This window comes from Nipponia nippon, unplaced genomic scaffold (genome assembly GCF_047370975.1).
Source record: "Nipponia nippon isolate SJK-2023a ecotype South Korea unplaced genomic scaffold, ASM4737097v1 scaffold_9, whole genome shotgun sequence".
Classification (NCBI taxonomy): Eukaryota; Metazoa; Chordata; class Aves; order Pelecaniformes; family Threskiornithidae; genus Nipponia; species Nipponia nippon.
Window position 1 is genome coordinate 15,371,315 of NW_028262413.1, and position 26,056 is coordinate 15,397,370.

A 26,056-nucleotide genomic window follows, 5' to 3' on the forward strand; every position below is an offset into this window, starting at 1 on the left:
TTGACCATTATGCACGCAAACATTTTTATTCTTCTCTGGCTAAATGCACAAAATTTAAATCTGTCTTGTATTAATTGCTATAATTAAAAGGCAGACCTAAAAGCAGAAGTCAATAATTACTCTCTTTCAGCAGGTTTGCTTTTAGTAACAAACAAACAAGATCAGCTTCCTGTTTTCCCTCTGCATCTACTTACCTCAGTGGTTTTACTACAGTTTATATTCACCATAGTTTAGCCTGTTCTAAACAAAAATACTGCCTGCTACCATGGTTTGAGGAGGAATATTTTGAAAGCAAAATGTCCCGTCCCAATTACAGCTATAGTCTAAAGTCAAAAGACGCACGACCCTCCATCTTAAAAAAAGATTTTGTGCCTTCTTTGCAGACTTCCCGATGAACGGCTACGACCAAAGCTCCAGGACTCAGTAAGAACATCTTTGAAGATTTTGCATGGTATGTATTTTGCTTACAAGCTGTAGTTTTAAAAACCTACCCTGTTGTTCAGGCTTACTTTAATTTTATTGCATTGATTTATTTCATTACAAAACTCCATCATCTTCTAAGGAAGATAAGACCTTTTCATGCTAATTATTTTAAAGCTAGAATACTTAACGTCCAACAACCTTCCCATTTCTTTCAAATGTAATGACTTTAAACTGAAATAATGACACATACTAATGAGTAAGTTTACATGGACATAGTGAAAAAAAAAAAAAAAAGCAGCATATTCCTGTAGAACAGCAGTCCGCCCCATCCCTCGGTGCCCCCCACGCCTCCCCCCGGCTGAGCCAGGTAACTGGAGCATCAGCATCTGCCCGACCCAAGCAAACCGCTGTCCCACAACTGCTTCCAAGAGCGCAGAACAAGCTTCTGCGGGATGCGAGCAGGAACAGCAGCAATGCACAGACCCACGGCCTTCAGCGGTGACGCTGCTGCGCGGCACAAGAGTGAGCTCAGGGCTCCAGCAGGGCTCCGATAGTTTATGCCCTATTTCAGAGTTAGATGGCCCACAGTGCTTAAACAAAAAGCATCAGCACAGCAATCTGGTTATTTTAAGGCAGTTTGAATGACGGTTATGCGAAAATTCAGCATTTTATTAAGTACCCAGATACACTGAAAACTGGAAAAAACTAGGAAGTACTTCTCAGCATTAAGCCTTCCGCATGGTTTTAAGCTTCACATCACTGCAGCGCTAGCTCTTCTTCCGCTTGCTCTTGGGAAGCAGTTGATCGTTTTCTGGGATTTGGGGCTGACGTGACTTTCTTTTGCTAACTCTCAGATCCAGAGAACTGCTGCTGAAGAAAAAAAAAAAGAAAAAGGAAAACATGGTTTTGAAGATGCTCTAAACACGGCAAATACTGAAGGCTGTATTAAAGCACCATGAGCGGTATGTGGGCGCATACACGTATGTGTTACTGGTGATCATGGAGAGAAACACTGCTCTGTCTTCTTGTTCGAAGACGACGACAGCACCCACGGACCATCCCACTCACCCTGAGCATGCAGGGACAGGGGAGTCGCGGTGCCTCTCCTCCCATCACCAGGGACCAGTTCGGAACAGGAAGGAGCAGCAGCAACCCTTCAAATTCCTTGTCCATAAAGGAGAAGAGCCCCTGGCGCTGACGAAGCCATGATTATGTTATATCAGAAAAGGTCGACTTGAAGGAGCCATCCTCAGCAGCACAGCCACTGAGGAAAAGGACGAGTGGTTTTGGTCACAGTTACCCAAGAAGGCAAGTGTGTGGGACTCCCATCTTTAAACAGGCTCTTTGCCAGATGCTCTTCTCATTTATGGGCAAAGAATTTTCCACTGGAAACTCAAAGAAGTGTTTTCTTTTTAGTCATAGCGTTAATTTTAAAGAAAAAAAAAAAAAGTTGACCTAGCCATATTTAAATTAAACAGCTAATTTCCATCATTCAGCCTCAGAGCTTAAAATTCCACAGTGTTGACATGAAAGATATCGCTGATCCATCAATAGCTATTGCTAATAAAACATTCTTTATAAATTTACTCTTTTTTTTTTATGATTTGCTAGGATGAATCCATCCTGCAGGGACTATTCATTTTGGCTTAAACTGGGAATTCACAACTGAAAATAACAATGGAAAACTCTCAAATGCCAAAGTCCATGTCCCTGTTGACTGCTGCAAGATATATGCTAAAAGAGATTAACAGGAACAACTCGTATTTCAGAGCTCAGTTCAGCACCACAACAGCAGCAGAGCTCCTGCATCTCTGAGACCGTTAATCACATCCAGGAAGATCAGCACGAATCCCAGCACAATCAGATTTAGTCTGTACCTCTGGAGACAGCAGCGTGATTAAATACACGTACCTGCAGAGCACAGAAGGAAGAGACAATGCATATGCATAACCCTATCCAACTCTCCCCAATCCTCAACGCTACAAACCTTACAAGTGTGATTTCTACAATGCATGAAGACCGAAGACAAACGCTTTTCCTTCCCAGCTGTACCCTTTGCTCCCTGATTTCTATCCCCTGCATTCACTCAGTGGAGAGGATCACTCATTTTAACCTAGAAGCAGCTAAGGTTTTAAAAGTTAGTGAAATTAGACAATAACAAAACCTCTTTCTATGTGTCACCTTTTTCTCTGCTACAGTTCACAATTTTGCATTATTTAAATTCAATGCAAATGCTAAGGCTGAGTTTCGCGAAATCTCTCAGTACAGTAATTCACCACCAAAGGCAGTCCCATGACTAGCTAAAACACACAGGCTAACTAATGAAAGTATTCATAAATGGATGCACACAGGTTTTAAGAGTGCCGTGATACAAATTACTTTTTTCCTTTGAATTAAGCTCTTAAAGTAGCTATTTTCAAGTAAACCCAAGGGAGCTCTTGCTCTTTGTATCCATCGTACCCAACTCTTGTACGTGGCCCATATCTTCCGTTCTAGGCCAAGGAGAACTTGCCTATCTCCTTCCAATTCTGCAGTCGTATGACAGCGCAAAGGATAATTAACCTTGGTGGTTAGGTCGTTACGAGCCTCTGATGAACGACACTGGAGCAGCACACTCTTTAGGGACAGGACAAGACGTGGAAGTGATACACTAACCCTTCTCCAGAGCACATGGCTTTGGCCACTGATGGATGAAGAATCCTGCGCTGGATGGACACCCTGTCCGATGCAGTGTATCGCCTATTAATCACCTTAATCACCTTTGCTTTTCCCATCCTAGGGCGCTTTGCTAGCCCATGGGCACAGAGCAGCCTTACAGTTCTCCAAGCCAGCTGGAGCCTTTCAGCTGCACCCACTGGGTACCGAATGGCCGTGGCCTTGACACGGCGTTTCCCACAAAGACGACTACCTCCCTGGCCCCACACTGCCGGAGGTATCACTCCCAGCAGCTGCAGCTGGTGCATGAATCGGTGAATAAAATTAACTCCCGATGGTCTGCAAAGCACTTACCGACGGTGAGACCAGCCTGACAAAACAACGTAAGGGTTTTTCTCCAAAAACTAACTGCATTAAATAAAGCTAAAAATACATTAAACACTTAATGTTTCTTTGCCTAAAATTAATTGCTGCACTTGCCTAGAGACATTATTTGGCTATAAAGAGCAGAAACTACATACACAGACAGGGCTGTGAAAAAAGGGGATTTCTTATCAATTTTCATTTATTTATTTGAGATCATCTTGTCAGGTAGAATTGGCATACTGGCACTGTTTGGGAAGAATTGCACTGCTTACTTACTAATGAATTGTTGAGCTCTAGCTTGAAATATCTTGTCTATAGGTTGACAGAAAACAATTAATTAATTATTACTTAATTTAATTATTAATTAATAGTAATTCTTGAGATTCAGTAAATTATTTCAAATATGATTATATAATTAATATAGAGAAAGAATGTTTAGGGCCTCATCTAATTTGCTATTCACTTCTCCCAAGTAACAAGCGATAGGACGAGAGGAAACGGCCTCAAGCTGCGCCAGGGAAAGTTTAGGTTGGATATTAGGAAAAACTTCTTCACCAAAAGGCTAGTCAGGCACTGGAACAGGCTGCCCAGGGAAGTGATTGAGTCTCCATCCCTGGAGGTATTTAAAAGCAGGGTAGACGTGGTGCTCAAGGACATGGTTTAGTGGTGGACTTGGCAGTGATAGGTTAACGGTTGGACTCGATGATCTTAAGGGTCTTTTCCAACCTTAACGATTCTATGATTCTATTACCCTTCAAGCCTCTCGGTATTGTTTTGCATTTTCTTCACAGGGAAGCTGTGTGTGCTCCAGAGCACAGGTTCCACGATGACTCTAACCCTGCTGTGCTGCCTCCCATGGCACCGTGCAGTACCACCTTCACAAGGACTCCATTATGCCACAGAAAAGCATACTAAATGATGGTCTGCAGAACTCCGACAGCTATGTCATGATAAGCAGTCAGTAATATAATGATCTCTTCACTGCCGGGTGTAACGAGGAAGGAGACAGGCCACAGGGAGCACTGGCAGGGATGCCAGGCAACGATGGTGCTGGCGCGTGCGGCAGAGGCGGACGACAGCCCAGGCACTTGCAGCCAAGTATCCTAAACGCTGACGGGTTTGTACGGCACGTTCTGAAGCTGCAGAATGAAAATCAAAGTTGCATTCGTCTGTACTGTTTTACGTTTGCTTTGGCACAGCACCGTTCTCTGTCTTAGATCTGTAATCTCCTTCTTCCAGTAAATAAAAACCTAAGCTTGATCACCTATTTAAATCCAGAGAATATTATCCCAAAGTATTTCCAAATGTCCTTGTAGCTTATAATGGCAAAGTAAACTCTCTGTAGCAGCTTTCCTCTCATACCAAATATCTCGCTGACAAAATAATTATATTTATTTCAGTTTAAAGTGCTTGAGGACAACTGATTTTTATTTTTACTTCCATAAATACTTTTACAATCCTGCCTCTATTTACAAGTATTTAATCCACTTTATAGATGGCCTTACAGATATCACCTTCTACTGTCCCTTTATTATATCCAGATTTTGTTTTATAATGAAGTATCTCACATTTTCTAGTTTTGTTTTGCTGAATTTAAGATAGGATGCAAACTTTAGAAAAAAATTAACATTGAATTAAATGAGGAATTAATCAATTAATTTCCATGCAAATAAAAAAATTAAAAAAAAAAAAAAAGGAAACTGAAAAAATGCAGAAGTTAATTACAACTTTTAGTAGTCTAAAGCTTTGTAACTACCACTAAGCCAGAGAAGATATTGGTCACAGAAATCTATTCCAAGAAATAACTGATTAAAATCAATCTAAAGACCCACCCTGCAAATACTATGCCCTTTGTCTTAACTGGGACTGTTCATGATTTATAGCTGCTTATGTAAGTTTAGAGAGAGCTTAAATAAGATGCTTGTGTAATACTGGAGCCCGAGAAGGCTGCGAGGTACAAACAGCAACACAGCTGCACCACCCCTGCGACCTGCTCAAATAGCCCAGTGTCGCACCACTCTAGGCAGATACCATCGGGACAGCTCAGTGCCACTGTTGGTTTGTATTTCGTTACAGTTATCACAGTTATCGAGCCCTGCAGAAATAAAAAAAATAACTAATTCTTGGTAAGTAACATTTTAAGTCGGCCAAAGAGACAGAATCTGCGCCCAGTACCAGCACTGGTGACTTCAGAGGAGTCTAAAACCAGCTTGTGCCTCAAATGCCAATATAGTCTTTGCATAAAAACCAACCAGTAACGTATCTGAGAAAACGCATGCCTGCACGGGGATCACTCCACTGAAGAGGTGTGACATTTCACTAGAGAGAAAGGTAATAATGTCCAAAAAGATGCTGGTTAATGAGGCTCTACTGTATTATGGGGAACTTGTGGAGGATGCAAGATATTCAAAAGGCTGAAAAGGGGAAATATAGCAGGTGGGTGGGGGTGATGGGACACAGAGGGGCACAAACCAGGCCAAAACATTTGGTTTTCATAGAATGCCCCCCCAGGAGGGTCAGCTATAGCAAGGCCTCAGCTGGAACACCAGAACAGTGTGTACATGGCACATTGTTTCCCCCCCCCCCCCCCCCATCATTCCCTTCTCCTCCAAAGGAGGCTAGAAAAGAAAAACAACCGGAGGGATTAGAGGTGTAGGGAACATGACTTATAAGGGAAGGTTACAGGAACTGGTTTTGTTTCCTCTGGAAAAGAGGAGATCAAGGAGAAATGCTAATAGTCTTCCAAAGTGTAAAACTTCCACTTCTCTCCTTATCAGACTTGTACGTGTCACTCACTTTTCAGCAAAGAAATAACCACCCTTTTAATGATGGCAATGGTTAAGCAAATTAACACTAGGAGACTGTGGACTCCTCACCTCTGGCCATCTACATCAGCTCATGAAATAAAGACCCAGCAGCCCCTTTCCCACCATTGCACGCACAGGATTTATGAAGACACCGGACAAATGACGGGCAGCCTAGTACTTTAGTAAAGCCCATTCGAGTTCCCAAACTCCATCTGATAGTATTTTTACTATAGTTACAAGGAATACAAGTGACTGCACCTGCAAAACTTTAGAGAGAAAAATATTTTCTTATTCATCTGACACCTCTGTGGGTTTGTCTTGACCTGAACTTAACCATGCCAGATGTCAGCTAACACCTTTTGACAAGAACGCACATATCCTGAAAGTCTGGGAAAAAAACAAGTAGTATTGCCAATCCCAACTATTCTAGAAAGTATAATATAGGCCCTAAAATGACATAGAAAATTAATTCTTTGTCTTCTAAAATCAATCTCCAGTTAGTTTTCTCTAGCTTTCTTTAGAAGTGGAGAATGATGGTTGCCCACCGCAGACGTACTCATTTCGTTGCCACAGCTCCCTTCTTTGGCAGGCAGCCGCCTCCACTGCTTCATCTGGAGCAGAGGGCCCTTCCTAGGGAGCAGCAATTTTTTGAACCCTGTGACTTGACTCCCTCTCCTGAACTGTAAAGGGAACAAGAGAAAAAACGAAACCTAAAAAACCCTCTTTTGATTACAAAATATGCAATCACAGTCACAAAAATATGATTCAGAGATTTGCATTTCTCCCCAAAACATCAGTAAGCAGACCGATACTGTCATCTGCAGACACAAAAATGGGTTAAACAAACAATTGTTGCCTGGAGGTTTTGTTTAATAAGGCAATTTCTGAATGCAGGGTCCATGTCAGTGTAATACTAAATGCTCACCAAGCCATGAACCTGCAAAGTCTTAGGCATTTGTATAATCCTATATGTCAGCAACACACCAAAGTCAACAGAGCTATTCAGATATATATAGCTGTTTCCAGAAGCAGGTCGCATGTCATTCAAATTTTTATGCCTCACCTATTAACACTACCCTGCACAAAGATGCTTGCTCAGGATCAGGAACTTAATTTATATTTGAAGGATTAAAACTTTACTCTGAATTTAAACCCACTTATCTGCCAATAAAAATTAAGTTGCCAACAGCACAGACTAATGAAAATTGTGGTTCATGGGGAAAAACAGGCAATGATTTGGGTATACCTATTCAACTCAAGGAATGGGCGGTAGAGACCACAGAAAAAAAGACTTGGTTGAAATGGCTAAAGGACTTAGTTTGTGGAGCCAGACAGGGCTGAAGTAAATGCATTCTTCTGAAAGCAGCCAGTCAACTGTCACAGATCAAGTGTCTTCCCTAAAGTGAAGCTGGTTAATACACAGTATCTTGCTAATGTAAAGGGACTGCTGCTTAAATAGTCTCCAGAAAGCTAAGAGTTAAAGGTGATTTTGATTGAGTTAGGTATGTTCTTCACCCAAAGAAAAAGGAAGTCAACTATTTTAGTAACTAACTACAGAAGAGCAAAGGAGCATTTAACTCCAAACTGTCTTACAGTGGAATATTTTAAAAGCATGTGGAAAAAAACATTTCTCCCCTGCATGGCTGAAAAGACACACTGAATTATGACAATAATGAATGTGTTCTGATCTTTGATACACTTTCCATATCCGAGAGCTTTCTTTTTAAGAATTAAGGCAGTGTCCAGAAGTCTTCCAAACTCTGCACAGCATTGCTATGCCTTTCAGTAGGTCTGAGCATCTACAAGCAGAGGAAGGCACCCCGTGGTACTCGGTCCCTGCTGCGGAGACTCTGGTACCACACAGCGAGCGCCCCAACCCGACCGGGATGCTCGGGTGTAACGGGAAGGCACCAGCCGCAGAGCCACACTGCAAAGCGCCCTGCGAGCCAGGAAGCTTCTGGGAGCCCCACGGCCTCTCCACACACGTCTCCTTGGGCAGCAAGGACATAAGACTGATTACTTCAGGGCTATTAAAATAGGTTCAACTTTGGTTTATGTTCATTTTAATTAGGGTAAGAACATTTTTGTACTCTTAGACTTTGAGCCACTGGTCGCATGGCATAGTGCCACCAATATTAAAAATGCAAAGCAAATGTACTTGACCTCTTACAGAAATGTGCAAATGGTAGTACTTTGATAAGTCAGATCCCTTCCCATATCTTATGGTGCATTTTGTAATAACGAGGTTTGTTGTCTAGGGACGAGAAGATTGTGACTACATACTACACAGTCGTTTATCCCCATGCCAGGTCAAGTCAGGTACAGATATGTTGCAATGACATTTCTAGCACCCTACCTCACCTTAGGAATGAAGTGAACTCAACAAATCACCGTTCCCACTGAAAAAGGCACAATATCATAGAACCATAGAATCATTTAGGTTGGAAAAGACCTTTAAGATCATCATGTCCAACCATTAACTTAGCTTAGGACTTGATCCGTTCACACGAGTCTCTCACTGTCTGCTAAGACATAACTACACCTACAGAACCTGTTACGGTCAGGCCAACTTCAGCTTAACACCTGAACAGACAAGAAGGCTGCTCTTGGAAACCAAAGCCATAGATTTCAATTGAGACCCAACCATTCCATCTCACTTTTGCCATTTTTTCATCTGCTCAAGGAAAATAAAGGGTCAGCACGAGTTTTGAGCTTGTTTTACACAGTCTAATTCTCTTTCAGAGGTCTTCAGTCTGAAATTGTACAAAACCTGTAACTCTCCTGCTAAGAATACTGGCAAACGCTAAAAAGAAAACGGTCACGAAATGGGCAGTGAAAGGATCCAGTCCTGCTCATTTCGCCCCAACACAGCACCGCTGAGACCATCCTGGTTACAGGCGGGAATACTGAACTGAGCCTTCCCACTGCAAGTGCCCTACCACTTGCCTGGCATCCGCACATCATCTGGACACGCTGCAGAGGATGCCAGCTCACCGCTCCCGCTGGGGAGTAAGGAGCAGAGCTAAAAAGCAGTGATCATCTTTCCCACTCCCAGGAACTCCCTGAATGAAGTAAATTAAAATTATTGAGCTGTGCTTTCACTGCTGAGCAAAGAGCAGGCTGTTCATATTTCTTCCACTGAAGCTTTAACTTGAATTTCACCCTTCCAGAGACACAAGAAACCCCAAATCCAAACTGTGGAAAAGCATAAAATAGAACATATTTTTTAGAAGGACTTAAAATCACATTTGACAAAAATGAGTCATTTACATAAAGACAAATAATTTTCTCCATTTCAGTTAACAAAACGATCCTGCTTTTAAGGATCATACTCTGGAGCAATATTGGCTTGTCTTTTAGTATGTGAAAGTAAGAGCAATAATAAGGATTTGCACCTAAAATACTAAGAAAGTATAAAGAAACGTATTCTCCCCGATCACACCTGTATCTAAACGAAGACTCTTTTCCTTGGTCTTGCTCTGCAGAGAGGCTCAGTGAGTTTCTAACTAGACCTGTCACCAACAGGGTAAGTACGTACTCACCTCAAAGGGGAGATTCTGTAGGGCAGCACACAGTAACGCTTTGAAATGTTCAGTCCTCATGCCCTAATATCAAATAATGTCATTTGGGATTTCCAGGTATTAAAAGACGTAGAAGTCTGAATATGGACTATTTAAAAGTATTCTCATCAGTACCAAATGTGCCCTTGAGCCTAGGCTACACACAGACCAGGACGACACCTTTCAAGCTTCAGCAAGAAACTTCGAAGAGCTAATGGAAAGGCATATCTAGCACAGGAATTCAAGTTGGCCATTAGCTACAGGCTTTTGTTCTACATGGAAAAACCTTACTTCCGATACTCACCCACTGGCAAACGTTTAATACACTCCAGAGCAAGACAGCAACATAACGCAAAGCCAATAGTTTAAGCATCTGGAAGGCTAAACTATAACATAACATATGGCAAAGATAAACAACATTCAAATTACCCATTTTGCTAATGTGTCACTTTACAAAGAGCATCAATCAGCAGTTGCACCTTCCCTCCCATTTTTGTTTTTGTTTGTTTGTTTGTTTTTGAGAATCTGCAAAATACAACTACACTTGCAAGAACAAATTACTTGGTACACAGAATGAAGCAGAAATCTCATTTAGTTTAAGACTAGCTTTATTGTTTTATATTCTGCCCATTTCTAGCTTTGATGCCTACGTTTTTCCACAGCACAATGGTAATTACCTTATGTTCAAAAGTATATTAAAACACAAATCCAAAAACTGGAGCTTCTATATCACTTGGTTCTCTTGTTTTGCAAATATCTGATTATTAACTCTTAAAAAAATAAAGTAAGAGAGATGATATCTTTCAGGCATAACTCAACTTTTAAAAAATCTGGGCTGGTTATGAAATACACCATCTGTCTGTTCTTTGGTGTGCTGGCCTGTGCCTTCCCATGGTAAGTCTGCCAAAGCAAAGCCCTCGTTGGACCTACCGTGCCACTCAGCATCCTGCAGGATACACTTCTGCAATGAACAGAACACCTTTAACAAAAGTTGCAGATCTGCTTTACTTAACATTCTTCTGCACTTACCAACCTGGCCAAACTTTACTACCACTCAGCTTAAACCCGCCAAATGACTGAGAAGTTTCCTGGGTGAAGGAAATTACCCAAGGAACAAATGATTTTGCTACGGATACATATCATAGCTACTGTTAACATCCATTACTGCCAGGTAGAAACACTCCATTAACAAACTCTAGTACTGTTTTCATTATTGACATTCCTATTTCTTCTTCCACTAAGGAACATGTTTTTCCAACTCATGCAAGAAGTCACAAATGCCAGACCCTTAAGCCACAGCATATTGTCTCCTGTACTGCAGAAAAGAATTCTGCCAATTGGCACCTCTGGAATGGAGTTCAGGGAGTACAAAAAAAGAATAGACATTAATTTGATTGTACCATCACCAAAATTAATTGCAAGTCACTGAGTGCTAATAAAGAAACTATAGTCTACCATCTGCAAGTTTGGAGATAGCAGTCTCCAAAGATATAGAAAATATGACTGAATAGAAAATACAACTGCGAAGGTAAAGACTGTTAGCCTTGCCATTCACTTTTACAAAATTTCTCAAAAATACTTTTAAACTGGGTGTTTTTAACATGTATGGTAGACTAGCTACTACCTACAAAATTAAAGCTAGATGTAATAAATAGAAGCCACGTACTCCAGGCATTACATGCACAATTAAAATATCATCAGAAGTATGTTAAATATCCTCCTACAGCAAGCACAGAATCATCAAAACCTAAGTTTTCCCCTCAACAAAAGAGGCTCCAATGAATTCTTATAGAAAATACCAAGGAAGTACACAGTTCCCCATGGTAATTAATTACAGTTCTATCATTAAGTGCAAGTTTGTTTTAAAAATATATACCTCTTGTTACCATTCTTCATGCTGGCACTGTTGCAGAACAATTCATTCCATAGCCGTTATCTCTTGGCCTGCTCCTGAGCCCTCGCACAAATAAGCAGAGCCCTGACGGCATGGAGCACCGCAACATCCACAGGGTACGATTTCCAGCCCCATCCTCCACCACCACGCCAGAGCAGTCACTTTACGTACTCAAAAGCTGAACTGATTGGGAACATTTTTAGGCCAATGTTTGCATCCTGGTAAAGGTCTCTGGCTTTAAAAGCAAAAGTACACAAGCTCATCACACCAACCAGCATCAGACACCCTTACATGTTCACTCTCATCAGGTGAAGTGATTTTAACAGGTACCGTTTGAAAAACTGGAAGCAGTTCCAACCAGACGTTTTTAGGTTTGTCATGGATAAAGCGGGATGCTTGCTATGTCAGCCATGGGAACAGAGACATTCGCATGGTGCTCTGCTGCCAGCCTCCTGAACTGCCTCTCCACGCAGTGGACCACTGCAGGACAGACAAGTTTTCCATGCCAAGTTCCTTCTCCTAAGGGTAGCCAACAAAACTGCTTCTGGCAGCGTACGCCACATGCCATTCTTCCACATAACCAGAAATATATGTCCTTGAGCCCCACCTGCAAGCACAAGCACAGGTCAATTCCTCCAACAGACCTTCTCCTGAAAGCCTTCTCCTCTACACCCAGGCTTTCCAGCCCTCTCGGGTAAACACTCCAGTCCTGACAAAGGAAGCACCTGTAGTTTCTGTTACAGTTTGAGCCGACCATTGTTCTTCCTAAATCTAATCTCCTCCAAAAATGAAGCAGGTGTATTAATTCTATAATACTGATGTGGTATTTTGTCCCAAACTGATTTTAACAAAATGACTTGAGACCTGACCAGGTGGATTTTTCCCATTCAAACAGGGAGTCAAGCAGACAAACAGCACAGATTGAATTACAATTTTAGAAAAATATACACAATTAATATCCTAACTCAGGGCAGGTACAGAAGTACAATAAAGGTAAAGCATTTATTAAAAAAATGAAAAATATTCTATTGGATAGCCAGGAACAGCAATGCTATCCATTCCCTGCCAGGCAAATGTCTGCCAGGCCCGTGGAAGGAGCCACGCTGCTCACTCCTGGAGCATGTCCCAGCGGCAGCCAGCCCTGGCCAGGGTAGCAAGGAGCTGCAGCATGATCCTCCTTAGCAGGAGCCAGCACAGTCACAAGGAGCAAGGAACCAGGACCACAGGAAACATGGCAAAAAGCACCTGTCCTGCAATCTAGACGTACCCTCAAAGTGTTAGTAGACTACAAGGATAAGAATGAGCTCAGAAGCATTTGCAGCAACTGGTAAGAATGGACATTACCAAGCTCCATAAATTCAGTAAGTTCCCAACTGCAACCAAGAGGAAATCAAGAAATTTCTTCTAACTTCTTATGTCCTCATCCTCATCTCCTCACTTCTGTCCAACTAGCATCCCTCCCTACCCTGGTTTCCCACCAAGTAAGTCAGAGGCAACTGTGGTAGCAGCAGCAGCAGCATCATGTACATACTGCCAAGGACAGAGATGCACATACATGAGAACTCCTCTCATGCAGCTGGCAGGGGCAGCTCTCAGTGGCCAGCAGGACCAAGGAGGTGATCATCCCCATCTACTCGGCACTGGTGAGGCTGCACCTTGAGTACTGTGTTCAGTTTTGGGCCCCTCACTACAAGAAGGACATTGAGGTGCTGGAGCGTGTCCAAAGAAGGGCGAGGAGGCTGGTGAAGGGTCTAGGGCGCAGGTCTTATGAGGAGCGGTTGAGGGACCTGGGGTTGTTTAGCCTGGAGTAAAGGAGGCTGAGGGGAGACCTTATCACTCTCTACAACTACCTGAAAGGAGGTTGTAGCAAGGTGGGGGTCGGTCTCTTCTCCCTAGTAACGAGTGATAGGATGAGAGGAAACGGCCTCAGGCTGCGCCAGGGGAGGTTTAGGTTAGACATCAGGAAAAACTTCTTCACCAAAAGGGTGGTCAAGCATTGGAACAGGCTGCCCAGGGAAGTGGTTGAGTCTCCATCCCTGGAGGTATTGAAAAGATGTGTAGATGTGGTGCTTAGGGACATGGTTTAGTGGTGGACTTGGCAGCGCTAGGTTAACGGTTGGACTTGATGATCTTAAAGGTCTTTTCCAACCTAGACAATTCTATGATTCAGTTGTCTTGGCTTCTTCACTCACATCTTTCACTCCTCTCCAAACAGAGAATAAGATGCACTTAAAGGCACAGACACCCACTTTCTCCACCTCTTGCTGTGCATTTTCACACCTCAAGCATCTAATCAAGACAACGTAGGGAGCTGCAGGCTGCTGGCTGGCTCCCTTTCTCGTAAGCCATTCAGCTCCGGTACCCACAGTTCCACCTTTCCTGTTTTGATCACAATTCAGAACCACAAAACCTTATGGATTGGCTTTTATTCAGAAGCCCAATTCCTAGCGATCCAATTCACTAAGAAATAGCCAGCTGAGATATAATACTTCACAGGTAATCGGTAATTACGTAATGAGGTGGTTACCAGGGACTTTAGATGATCCCTGTTTATCAGGGTCATGCATAAATCTCATAGCAGATCTAAACACATCTATGAAAGATAGCTGTGGCTGCTTACTCTTTGATACACGGCAGCAGCACCAGAAGACCGTCACCAGGGGACCAGAGACCAGCATCTGCAATATGTACAACCAAGTAGTTTTTACTTTACTGCCCGTCTCAATGAGTCACTTGCAGGTACTACAAAATAAAGTGTGCTTCTGAGCGTCCTTCCAGTAAACACCACTCACCTTCCCAAAGTGATGCTTCCCTTTACATTAAAGGCTTTATGATTACTTTGTGTTTTTCCAGTGGTGCACTCCTCATTGACCTCTGACGCCACTGTAATCAAGGTCTTATCAGTGCTTCCGTTAAAGCTCCTTAAAATCCATTAGATTATCTAAACACACATTTTAAGAGTTTCAAATGTTATTTCTGTCACTAATCATGAATTTTAAGAGCTGCCACGATCTATTGGCCACATATGTATGTAATGGATAATAGACAAAACTGTGTCATAAATACTCTTTAAAAAGCAGACTAAGAGAACTAAATGCAATACGGTTCTCATCACGCCCCTAAGATCAGCTACCAAAGTGGATGTGATATTTGAAGAGAGATCCCAGATCAAGCCAATTTCAACTGCAAGGGTAAACTGTACTACTTTTGCAGACTCCGACCATCTTCATTCCTGTTTATTTCTATAATAACTACAAAGCTTTTCATCTGATCTAACACTATGCTATTCCAAATTTCACTATAACTGCACACCTTCAACGCCCCCATATATCTCTGTATTTCCTCTCCATCTTCATGTATTTCGTTGGGTTACCTCAGGAATCCTTGGATGGTTTCTTAGTATTTCTTTGTACAACACTTTGCACAGCTAAGCCCAAATTTTAAATATTATCACTATATAATAGAGGGAGATTTTTGGTTTTAAGAAATAAGATGTTAAGATTTTAAAAACAAGAAAGTGCTCTTCTCTCTTCGAACAGAAGTAAATTGAAACAGATGCTGCAATTCCAGCGTGTTCAACTTGACAGAGATGCGAAACTGACAATGATGTAATTTTAAATACAACAGAAAATCAGAATCTTAATTTCCCATAAAAATCAGTTCCCACCGTTTGGTTTTTTTTTTTCCCTTTTAAAAATATATACTCATAATCAAATATACCTTAGAACAATGATTTTCAACTAGTCACCTGCAAATCCTTGGAGCACCCAGGTATTATTTTCCAAGGATCCAAAAACACCGACCAAATTGTATCTCCCACAACTGTGGAGATTCACCAAGAACCTGACTTTTTAGAGACATTTGCCTCTCCTGCAGAAAACACGTAGGATTCCACAAACTGGAAACTACTGACCTAAATCAGCCACAAGGACTTTTCCACCCGCATATTCTACTTACCTGTTAGAGGATGCTGAACATGTCTCAGACCCTTGCAGATCTCTCAGAATGTCTGAACTGGAGCTGAATGGGAAAATAAAACAGATATAAATTATTTTAGCAACACCTACAGCAAAGCAGGGCTCTACTTGTCAAAGGCAATAGAATCCGTAGATGAGAGAGACCCCTCCACACAGCACTGGCAACGAAAAGTAATTTCAATTGAAAAGAAGTAATTTCAACTAACAGCACAGTCCAGAAAGTTCCAGCTCTGCATCACAGAATTTTCAGAGTCGTTAGTGGGTCTCATTTTCATTATTTAACATACAAGACAATTCTCTCTGTTCATGTCTGCCTATCGGTAACCACAATAGCTTTATATTCACAGGCACCAGACAATTTCTCTTGAGAGGATTTGCAAGATAATTCTGTCGGTGAAGTACAACATTTCAAGGAGTAAAGGTGCTTTCAATCTCAAAACTTGAGGCTTAGGTGTAATCTTACATTTTAACCATAACAAAAAAAAAAAAAAAAAGAATCAACATCAAAGAAAAAAACCTTAACATTGAAATTGTTAGTGACAAAAATCCCAACTGCCAAGACTGTCAGCACATCCAGACGAAAGCCAAGTGAAATGTGCTTTGCCAGCCACCACAGTAACTCATCACACGAACAGAGGTGGCTCATTTTGAACTGCTTGAAGCAAGTTTTCCTTGTCAAACCTACCTTCCGAGGAAAAGGCACAATCCAGAAAAGAGACAAAAGCATACGCTACACAAGGTCATAACAATCTCCAGCTGCTATCTGCCCCAAAGTAAAATATTTTTGCTCTGTGGTTTGATCACATATTCTGAAAAAAATACAACTGACCGTTGAAAGATGTATTTCATAAAGCTATTTATTTCTTAATTAAAAGAATTAATTCAAAACTTTAATGGATGTTTTTCTTAGACAAAGGAAAAAAGCATCTCAGTGCCTTGGATACTGCAAATTGAGGTGAACGAGGATTGAATCAAGCTCAACACTTCACAATTTTTTTTAAAAACCTACTTGAAGGGATTATTCAGTTTTTCATCTTCACACGTAATTTTACATTCTAACACGACAAGGACAATATTTCTTTTCTAAGTCAGTGCTCATATACTTAAAATACAGAACACAACAGGTCAAACTCAGTACCAGTGCTGGACAGGTGAGAAGCTTCAATGTAAAGGATTTAAGATGGTAACTCAAAATAAATAAATAAATAAATAAATAAAAATAAAAAAAAAACCAAGTAAGAACACTTTGCATGATGAGTTTTATGACAATAAGCTACCAACCTGGCTAACAACAGACTCAAGCAACTCCTGTCCATGCTCAGCAAGCCTTCAAGCTGTTGCAGTAATAAGAGCCCAAAATGTCATCCCAGACTGCTTTTGTAAGAGCAAGCACATAAATGCATAAAGTCTTTATGGTTATTTTGTTTCTTTTAAACGCTTAGGCCTATATAAAATTTAAATGTATTTTTAAAACTTTGCTAGTAGTGAAGAGTTATACAATGCTCACTGGACTAGGGGCTAAACACCCATCTGCAAAGCTGAAGAACGGGTCCCATTGTGGAAATTAGGGGTTCACATCAGCTCCTAAAGGAATCTGTCTAACAGATCTCCTCAAGGCACTAACGTGACACAGCTGCTTATCAGCTGTGCCCTCAACGACAACACCCTCAACGATGATGGAGCAGAATTTTGCTTGCTACATTCGTATGTATTTTACAGTAGTCACAGAGACTACTTAAATTAGGTTGCTATTGAATTCAGCTATCACTATTGCATCAACACTGGAAGAATCCATGCGTGCGTAGATATATCCACACATGTACATACATACACACGTATTTAGTTAACTACAGGTATGAGCTCAGTGATGTCAGCCAGACCTCTTCACATACTCAAAGTTAAAAAAACCCAAACAACTACACAGATTATTTCAGCCTGTATTTTAAATAGTGAGAAAATTTTGTCAAATTTCAATAAAATCTGAATTAAGTGAACACAATACTCTGGTCAATTATTGATAAATAACTTTTATTGCACGTTCAGGCTCAGTGATATAAACTATTGCCGAGTTCTCAAGTATATGCCAAATTGCGGGCTTGCAGAAATCAACTAACAAGTTGGAAAATGTTGTTTTCTGGAAACTGTCTTTCAAAAAGTTGCCTGGCAGCTCAAACAGTCTGTAGGTTATTGCAGAAATTACATAACAAACTATGTTACACAAACAGTTGGGAGATTTTAGTGTAAACCATGGGACAGCAGTTGGATACCAGTTCTCTTGGATTTACTTTAAAGGTTTTATAACAAAATTACATCCCTGTTTGTTAAAGACAGCAGACATGAATTGTAAAAATAGATCCTCAAAGTCATAACTTTATACACAGATATCAGTATCATATTATATGTTTGTTCAAAACACATATTAAGGAAAACAGACCAGAAATAGTCATTCTCACAGGACAGACTCCAGCATGGCAAAACAGAGTCCTGATAAGACAGACAATTTCTGAAGTATACAAATGGTATTTCTGCCAAAAAAAAACACTTTTAACAAACAACATGTCTCATACTAGAGAGGCTGTCTTTGTACAGAAGACCCATGTAGTGGTTTTACTGGGCACTTTACGAAGGCAGAGCCACGTTTGCAGCCCCTGGGACGAAGGGAGCTGAAAGCTGCTTGCTGCCCATTTCAGCCGCAGGGAGCCCCGGCACGCCTCCCCGTGCACGTACCACGGCCTGCTGCCTGCTTTTACTGTTTCAGTATCATTTTTGCTGAATGAAGATCGCTTTGTGCAAATATATGGCAAACAGCACTCCTTACCGAGAAGCACGAGACTGTCTTTGCACTGTCTCCGTTGGAGAGTTACAAATTAAAAAGCAAGAACCATTTTGTACACAACTTCCATATCTCAGGTGCAGGACAGCAGTCTAACATCTTAGCTCGTTACCTGGTTGACAGATTTTCAAGAACAGGAGTCAGAAGTTCACCAAAACACTTAATATTCACAATACATTGCATCATTAGAGAGAAGATAATAATTCAAACAGGAGAAGGAATTTCAACCCAAATAATGTCATCGGGCAGCTGACAAGGCTCAGGGCACGCTGGGAATGATTTGGGCACTCCCCGATCATTCACATAGAGCCCTCTGGGTACAACATCTCTTTTAGGCAGCCAGCAGAAGAGCACATTGCTGGGCTGCTCCTGCTCAGCCATACGGTTTTTCACTGCCATCCTGGGCTCTCCTGGCCACGCACACGCTCTCGGTGGCTCCCAGACCCCTGCGCCAGCAGAGCCCGTGCTGCGGGTTCTCCGTGCCCATGGCTTAACCCCAGTGCCTCTCATCAGCCTGGATCTCTCCCAGAGACACCAGCCAGCTTGCCCTCACAGCAGGGACACAGAGCATCGCTTCCACCATCTGAACATGCCCTAAACTGAGCAAGGATTCATCCTCAGAGATCTCCACACCCTCAGTGTAACACATTAGAAAACGCCAGCTCCTAGGACACACTGGGAGACTGGGAATCACATGCAAGCATACTTTTTTTTTTAGCTCTTCTTAAATAAATTAATAAATGGCATGCAGCTTTTATAAGGTGGCAGGATTTTTTGTATCCATTACCATTTTGTCTCCTCCTGTTGCCTGTTCTCCCCTCTGAAGTGAGATTCACCAGATGTTACTGTGGCCGTAACTACAGAGCCACCAACAGGATATCATGGGAGAAAAACACCACCAGATTAGATCAGAGAAACCTTTAACACATGCACATTTAATCATAAAGATAGAAAGGAAAAAGATACCAGAAATATACACAAAGCACTGGTGCCACATGGAAAAAATTATTATGAAACAAAATGGATTTAAAAGTTTTGCGTGCCATTTTAGAAACTCTTCAATGATTCCCCAGGAACTTTCATGAACTGCTGAATAAATCTGTCGAACTACAAACATTACCCAACAGAGCAGTTTTAATATGGAAATGAAGTAACTTGAAATTAAAAGTGGTGACTGCATGAGGAGCAGGCACAGCCCAAACCCCAGCCCCATGCACGAGTGCTGGGGTGGAAGCAAGAAGCCCTGGGCCACAGTCAACAGAAGGAAGAGTGTCACTGCGTCTTCCCAACTGCTCCTCAAAGCATGACCTAAATAGGGCTACATTTTGGCAACGCAATTGTCTGCTGGATCTGTCACCATTAACTGCACTCCTCTGTTACCAAGCTTGCCTCTTCCCATAGCCTGGGTGCAGGCAACCGTTTAAATACCTTATTTCAGCGCCAAATCTAATATGAAATGTTCAAATGAAAAACATGGTAAAACACACTGTAAAAACAATGGTGGATAGGGCAAGTTTTGAAGTCCAGCATTTTTTTTTAACTCTCAAAAGTGTAAGTCTGTCAAAAACTCATTTTCGGTACACAAACTGGATGCCCAAGGAATGAGTTATTATCATACTTTTAAATCCTACCCCGATGTTCCAATTACATTTCGAAAAAAATAAGGGGCAGGGGATGGATGACAAAGGGCTATTCATGTGCTTTTAGTCCCCTAAAATAGAAAAAGAACAGGTTTGATGCCTGAACATGATGTACTTCCTTGCCTTGAAAAATGTAGTGTTATTATCATTTATCACCAACTGTGGTTGTCACAAGCAAAACAATAAAAGTGAAAAAATTTGGCTAACACTCAGAACAATAATGCAAGTTCATAATTTGCATGTGTAATTCACAGTCTATGCCTACCACATTATTTTAAAACTGAGCACAAAATGTACTAGAGTGAGTTACCACCTTAGCCTGTAAGTGTAGATGTGAACGGGCTATCAGCTCAAGAGTAATCAGAGCCCGCCAGCAAACCAAATCAACTCTGACACTGTAATTGCATTGAGACTGAGGATTTATGTACGGAACTGTACAAAAACAAGCTGCGGGGTTGTGAACTTTCCAGCTGTAGCTAAAAAGCCCTCTGTTTCAGAATTTCTTCAAACAATCCAGTGATCCAAGCCAGTCACTCAAAGAAATAGTTCTCTGCATCTAGTCTCTCTTAAACATCAATTTCTTTTACAAAGACTGAGCAATTGCTTGATTTTGAGTTGAAGTAATTATATACCTTTTTCCACATGCAGGGGAAAAAAATTGTTTGCAAATTAAAACAACTCCTTAAAAATGCCAGACAGTTGAAAAACAATTATCAAAAAACATTTTCATCTAAGCAAAAGAAATTTTGACCACCAACTGAATTCACATTTTAAAATAATTCTTTGTTTCCCCCCTGAAGAAAACTCCTAAGCTCTTCTTATCATTGAATGAATTCACTTAAACTGAAGAAAATTAATTAAATAAAAAAGAAACAGCTACCTCATTCTGTATGTTGTTTCTACAAATTTTCGCCTAGGGGGCCCAAAGTGATCACAGAATTTAGAACAGTTTTCTTCGTTTCTTCAGTATTTTCTGCCTTTTCCATACCCCATAGATAACCACCTATACTGGGGCCAGACAAAGCGAAACACATCTTTAGATTTTATTCAGACTCCAAATCCAAGACAATTTCTCACAAGAGGTTTTCTGTCCTTTTCTTTAATAAAGGTCATTATTCTACGCTAAGATTTTACGTATCAGTTCCAGATGAGTAAGTTTCTATAGCAAAAGCATCAAAGTTCTGAAACTTAACTGCTCAAGATGCGAGAGGCTGACAGACAAGGTGACAGGGTGTGCAGAGGTTTCATTTCTTGGACTTATTCATGTCTCCAGGTTGAGAAAAGTGCAGCTCCAACGACTCGGGCAGTTCCCCAACTCTGCCTCACTTTTCTGCAGCATTAGCTTCTGGGCCCTTACAGATAATCAACCAAGAGTAAACTATTCCTTTCTTGACCATCATTTGGATTTGACTCCCCACCCAGCCTTTTTTTTTTTTTTTTTTTTTTAAGATAAACACACCACCTCAAAGTAGTGACGAAAAAAGCCGACATAAGTGTGAATAACATGTCTTGTTCTAAAAATGAAAGGAGCAAATGTTTCTTTGACTTTGTTTATTTTAAGGCAGATTAAGTTCCTTCTTGGCTTCATGGTGAACAGCCAGTGTCCTTTAATCAGTCCATCTTGCTGTGCATCATGTACTTAACTCTGGCACGTGCATTGTGCATTTTTTTCCTCAGTGCTAGCATGAGAAATGAGCTACAGGCTGTCTCATTTTACCAATATCCTTTGAAGGCAAATGTCCAGTCACGAGAAGTGAGGGAAAATAGTTTCCTGCACCTTGCACCCTGCTTCCACTTTGACCTGCCTGTGATAAATACAAGCTTGCTGCTGGAGTGGCTGTAAGTCCTGTGTAACATCCAAGATTAACTGTTCACCACAAAGTCCTCCTTGGCTTCCCAGCACCCCCCCTCTTCAAACCACGCACCCCTGGCACCACTGAGCATGGCTTCATCTTCCTGTTTTTGGAGGAAAGCAGGTTTGCCAGCCTTGGACCTTCCCCAGGACTCCCCACAGAGGGCTCTCATTTATACTAAACCTTACATAGGTTCAACTGTTTCACTGTTTTTCTTGATACCTTCCAGGATTTCTTGGCTTTCAGTGGCCTCCTCTGTGCCTCGAGAGCATGCCTTTGAGATTCTGCCTTCACAAAAGGAAAAGATCTGCTGGATCTATCTTACCTACTTTCCTTGGGAGTCTGGAAACAGTTGGGACATCATGCAGACTACAGCACTAGACAGCACGGGTGCACTATCACTTCTGTTTTCAGGGCTCAAAGATGTCCAAACCCCATGGCTCTAGACTAGGGACTGATGTCCTTCTGGATATATGCCATATATAATCACTTTCATAGAATCATAGAACGGGTTGGGTTGGAAGGGACGTTAAAGATCATCTGGTTCCAAACCCCTATAGCAGATGGGAGGGACACCTTCCACTAGACCAGGTTGCTCAAAGCCCCATCCAGCCTGGCCGCGAACACTTCCAAGGATGGGGCATCCACAGCTTCTCTGGGCAACCTGTTCCAGTGCCTCACCACCCTCACAGTGAAGAATTTCTTCCTTATATCCAATCTAAATCTACCCTTTCAGTTTAAAGCCATTACCCCTTGTCCCGTCACTACACGCCCTTGTAAAAAGTCCCCTCCAGCTTTCTTGTAGGCCCCCTTCAGGTACTGGAAGGCTGCTCTAAGGCCTCCCCAGAGCATTTGTTTTGGTCTTTATCTGTTATGCACATTTTGCTCTCTTAGTGGGATCATCGATTTATGAAAAGACCAAACATGGTTGGGTCAATGCTATAACCTCCATGCATGGCCTGTATCTTTTTTCCAGCAGGTGTAAATTTTTTTATTTTCCTCAATTAAAGTATCAACTTTTAAATTATATCAGTACATCAGTGATTCTTGTACAATATATGAATTTCTAATATCGACCAACTGCTCCCTTAGCAAATATTGATATCAGATTGACAAAAGGCATATGTTCTTAGGAAGGAGAAAGCATAAGAGCCATTAATTTACTTGCAGCACCTTTTCACAGAGTAAAAATTTCAACTCTCCAAAATTGTTTTGTTATATTCTATACGCTGTTCAAAATCCTAATTTTCTTTTAAGCCATCATAATGTCAGCCCTCCATTTAGGAGTGCTCTCTTCATAAAAACACAGCATGTAGATTTGGACTTCCAAACATATTTCAAGTTTTGACATTTCAATGTGAAAAACATTTACCCTTGTCAAAGGATATCCTCTTATTATCAGAAATAAAATGCAAGCCTCAGAAAATCATGACTTGGTACAATAGCACAATGCTACTTAAACCCTCAAAATCTAAATCATTCTTTTTTGATTTGTGCTATATTTATTTCACTACACTTAACAAAACATTAACCCCATGGTAACCAGAGAGTGACAATACATCACTTTCTTTCACGCCGTTTATATGACTATACCTACTTTTTACAATCTCTGAAAATCTTACCATAATTCAGGTCCATTTTAATTATCAGAAATGTGTAAGCAGCATACTGGGAGTATGAGCCACAGTTCAACATACACCTGGCACTTTACCTGATTCCTGGCAAACTGAAAGAGAGAGGCAAGAAACCTGTAGTCCAAAGGTAGTCTGTAGACATGGCAGAACCTGACATGCCTCAAAGGGCCAAACAAAGACCTGGGTATTGCAGTGGGACATCAGACCTGCTGTTTTTTCAGCGTAGCTATCAGGAACAGAAACAGTAAAGACAAAAAGCGCATTTAATTCTTTTTCACAAGGGTTCCCTCACATCAGTATTTGGAGAGAGTTGATCCCTGTAACCTTTGTTTGTTTGTTTCCCAAAAAACACACAAAAATGCTAAGCTTTCACTGTATTACTATTGCTGTTTTCACCTCTTTTTGAGCAGAGTATAAAAACAGGGGTTTGGATGTAAAGGATGAGAATCTATAGTGTGTAATGCCCTCCAGCACACTCCACAGCCCAACTGCCAAGCATTGTGGACTAAATTCAACTATAACGGGGAGGGGGAACAAAACAAAACAAAACAAAACAAAACAAAACCAACAACAACAAAAAACCACAAAACCAAACCAAACAACCCAACCACTTTATTGAACTTCTTGACCAGTGCCGTAGCCAGCTTTTAAGGTTAAGCAAACTGCCCTATATTTAAAAGAAAAATAAATAAAAAACACACCACACATACAAACCAAGGGACATGCACAAAGCAGGAAAGTGAAGAGAAAATCCCAGAGAGATTCTGAAAAAACAATTCTATGCAGACTCTAGTAGTTCTGTTCCTGTTCCACAGGAGCTGAATTTAAGAGCAAACCAGAGGGAGCTATTAAGCATGTTTTTTTCAAAAGGTGGTCCAAATATCTGTGATGCATACCCACTGGTCTGTACAACTGAGACGTTCTGTGTTTGATTCAAGAAGTCTATGGAAATATTTCATTTGGAGAGAGTGAATGCATAAAAAGAAGGACTAAACAAATCTGCCTTAAGCAAGACATAATGCAAACAAATGCACGCTTTCCAACAAAATCTGCCAACTTGGTTCATGAAAGCACATTCACATCATTAGTAACTGCCACATGCCAATATCCGTTAGCAAACTTTCTTACAGTCTCTTAGACACACTTTCATCCAGACTTTAAGTTGATATACACAAGCCTACAGACAGAAAAAGGTAAAGAATAAAAGTTTAACTTCGATGTCAAAGGCCATGGGGAAAATCATTCATAACGTCATTCACCCACCAAATTGGCAGCGAAACAGAGATTTAATGATACCTTGGATGAGCTAATACAAGCCCTTTCTACCTCCCAAGAACTCACTCTGTAAGATTAAAATTCCAGATTTTCCAAGGTCCTTAATGCCAAAAGGTTAATTTGCAATTAAAAAAAAAATTAAGGAAAATAGGGAAGAACAGGAACACCTGGTTTAAATTCTGGATGAAGAGCCAAGCTGAAGGCATTTATTTTGTGGAACTAAAATAACAGTCACAGCTCTAGGGCAACCGCAACAGCAGGCAGAGTGAGGATGAAGCAGCTCCATTTATCATCTGCTTACCTGTCAAACATGACACCACGCACAAGCCCGCAAGAGTTGGCCTTGCACTAGCCCTGGGGGACAGCTTCTGCCTGGGATCCTGCCCGCCACCGCTACACAAACCAAACGTCAGGTTCCTGCTGCCACGTGCTTCCCCAGAACTGCCCATCGGCAGCAGAGCAGCCACGGCCCAGGCCGCAAACTGGAAAGCTGAGGCTTCAGGCACATAAAACCAGGCTCTGGAACAAAGCCACAGGGCCAGTTTCTTCCTTTCTAAGTGAGCACTGAAGAGTCATTTTTCCCTGGCCCATTTCATCTTTCAGTACAGATCCTGAGTGGAGCAGCTTCAAGAAGAGACTGTCGCAACCCAGAACAGCGCAAGCCTACAAGGGCCTTTTAAGGCGTACACCTCCCCCTCCAGTTTAGGGCTTAGTTCTTGGTCCATCTCTAAAAGGGCTTCAGTGCTTAAAATCAGGAGGGCTTTGGCTGTGAATCACAAGGCAACACTGCTAAGCCAGGCACCTGCACGCTGCCAAGGGCAGACTTCAAAGACACTCTCACCTGTGGTGTCCACTGGTAAGTCCTTACAACTCACTGCTCAGCATGCTGCTTCACACAAAGCTAATTCTGAAGCCCTTAATTCTTCTTAACTCTTAATTCTTCTAAGATTTAAGAGGAAAGGCTGAGAGAGCTGGAACTGTTTAGCCTTCAGAAGAGAATGCTCAAGGGGTTCTTATCAATGTTTAGCAATACCTGATGGGAGGGAGCAAAGACAACAGTCTATTCTCAGTGGTATCCAGTGACAGAACAAGAGACAATGGGCACAAACTGAAACTCAGGAAATTCCCTCAAAACATAC

General features: G+C 41.4%; 1 protein-coding gene across 7 annotated transcripts in view; it reads right to left on the reverse strand.

Annotated features, from left to right (window-relative positions):
- Positions 1-26,056, reverse strand: part of RAD18 (RAD18 E3 ubiquitin protein ligase) — a 63,674-nt gene continuing 37,618 nt past the window's right edge. The window contains exons 12-14 of one of the 7 annotated variants that reach the window (XM_087744657.1): positions 15,663-15,725; positions 14,326-14,383; positions 1-1,290 (exon numbers count right to left, since the gene is read on the reverse strand). In XM_087744657.1, the coding sequence (XP_087600783.1) occupies positions 14,359-14,383; positions 15,663-15,725 (88 nt within the window). In that variant the 3' untranslated portion in view covers positions 1-1,290; positions 14,326-14,358. Of the gene's footprint in view, positions 1,294-4,193; positions 4,584-14,325; positions 14,384-14,536; positions 14,647-15,662; positions 15,726-26,056 lie in introns of those variants that run through there. The other 6 variants (XM_087744656.1, XM_087744655.1, XM_087744654.1 and 3 more) reach the window with 6 other exon arrangements.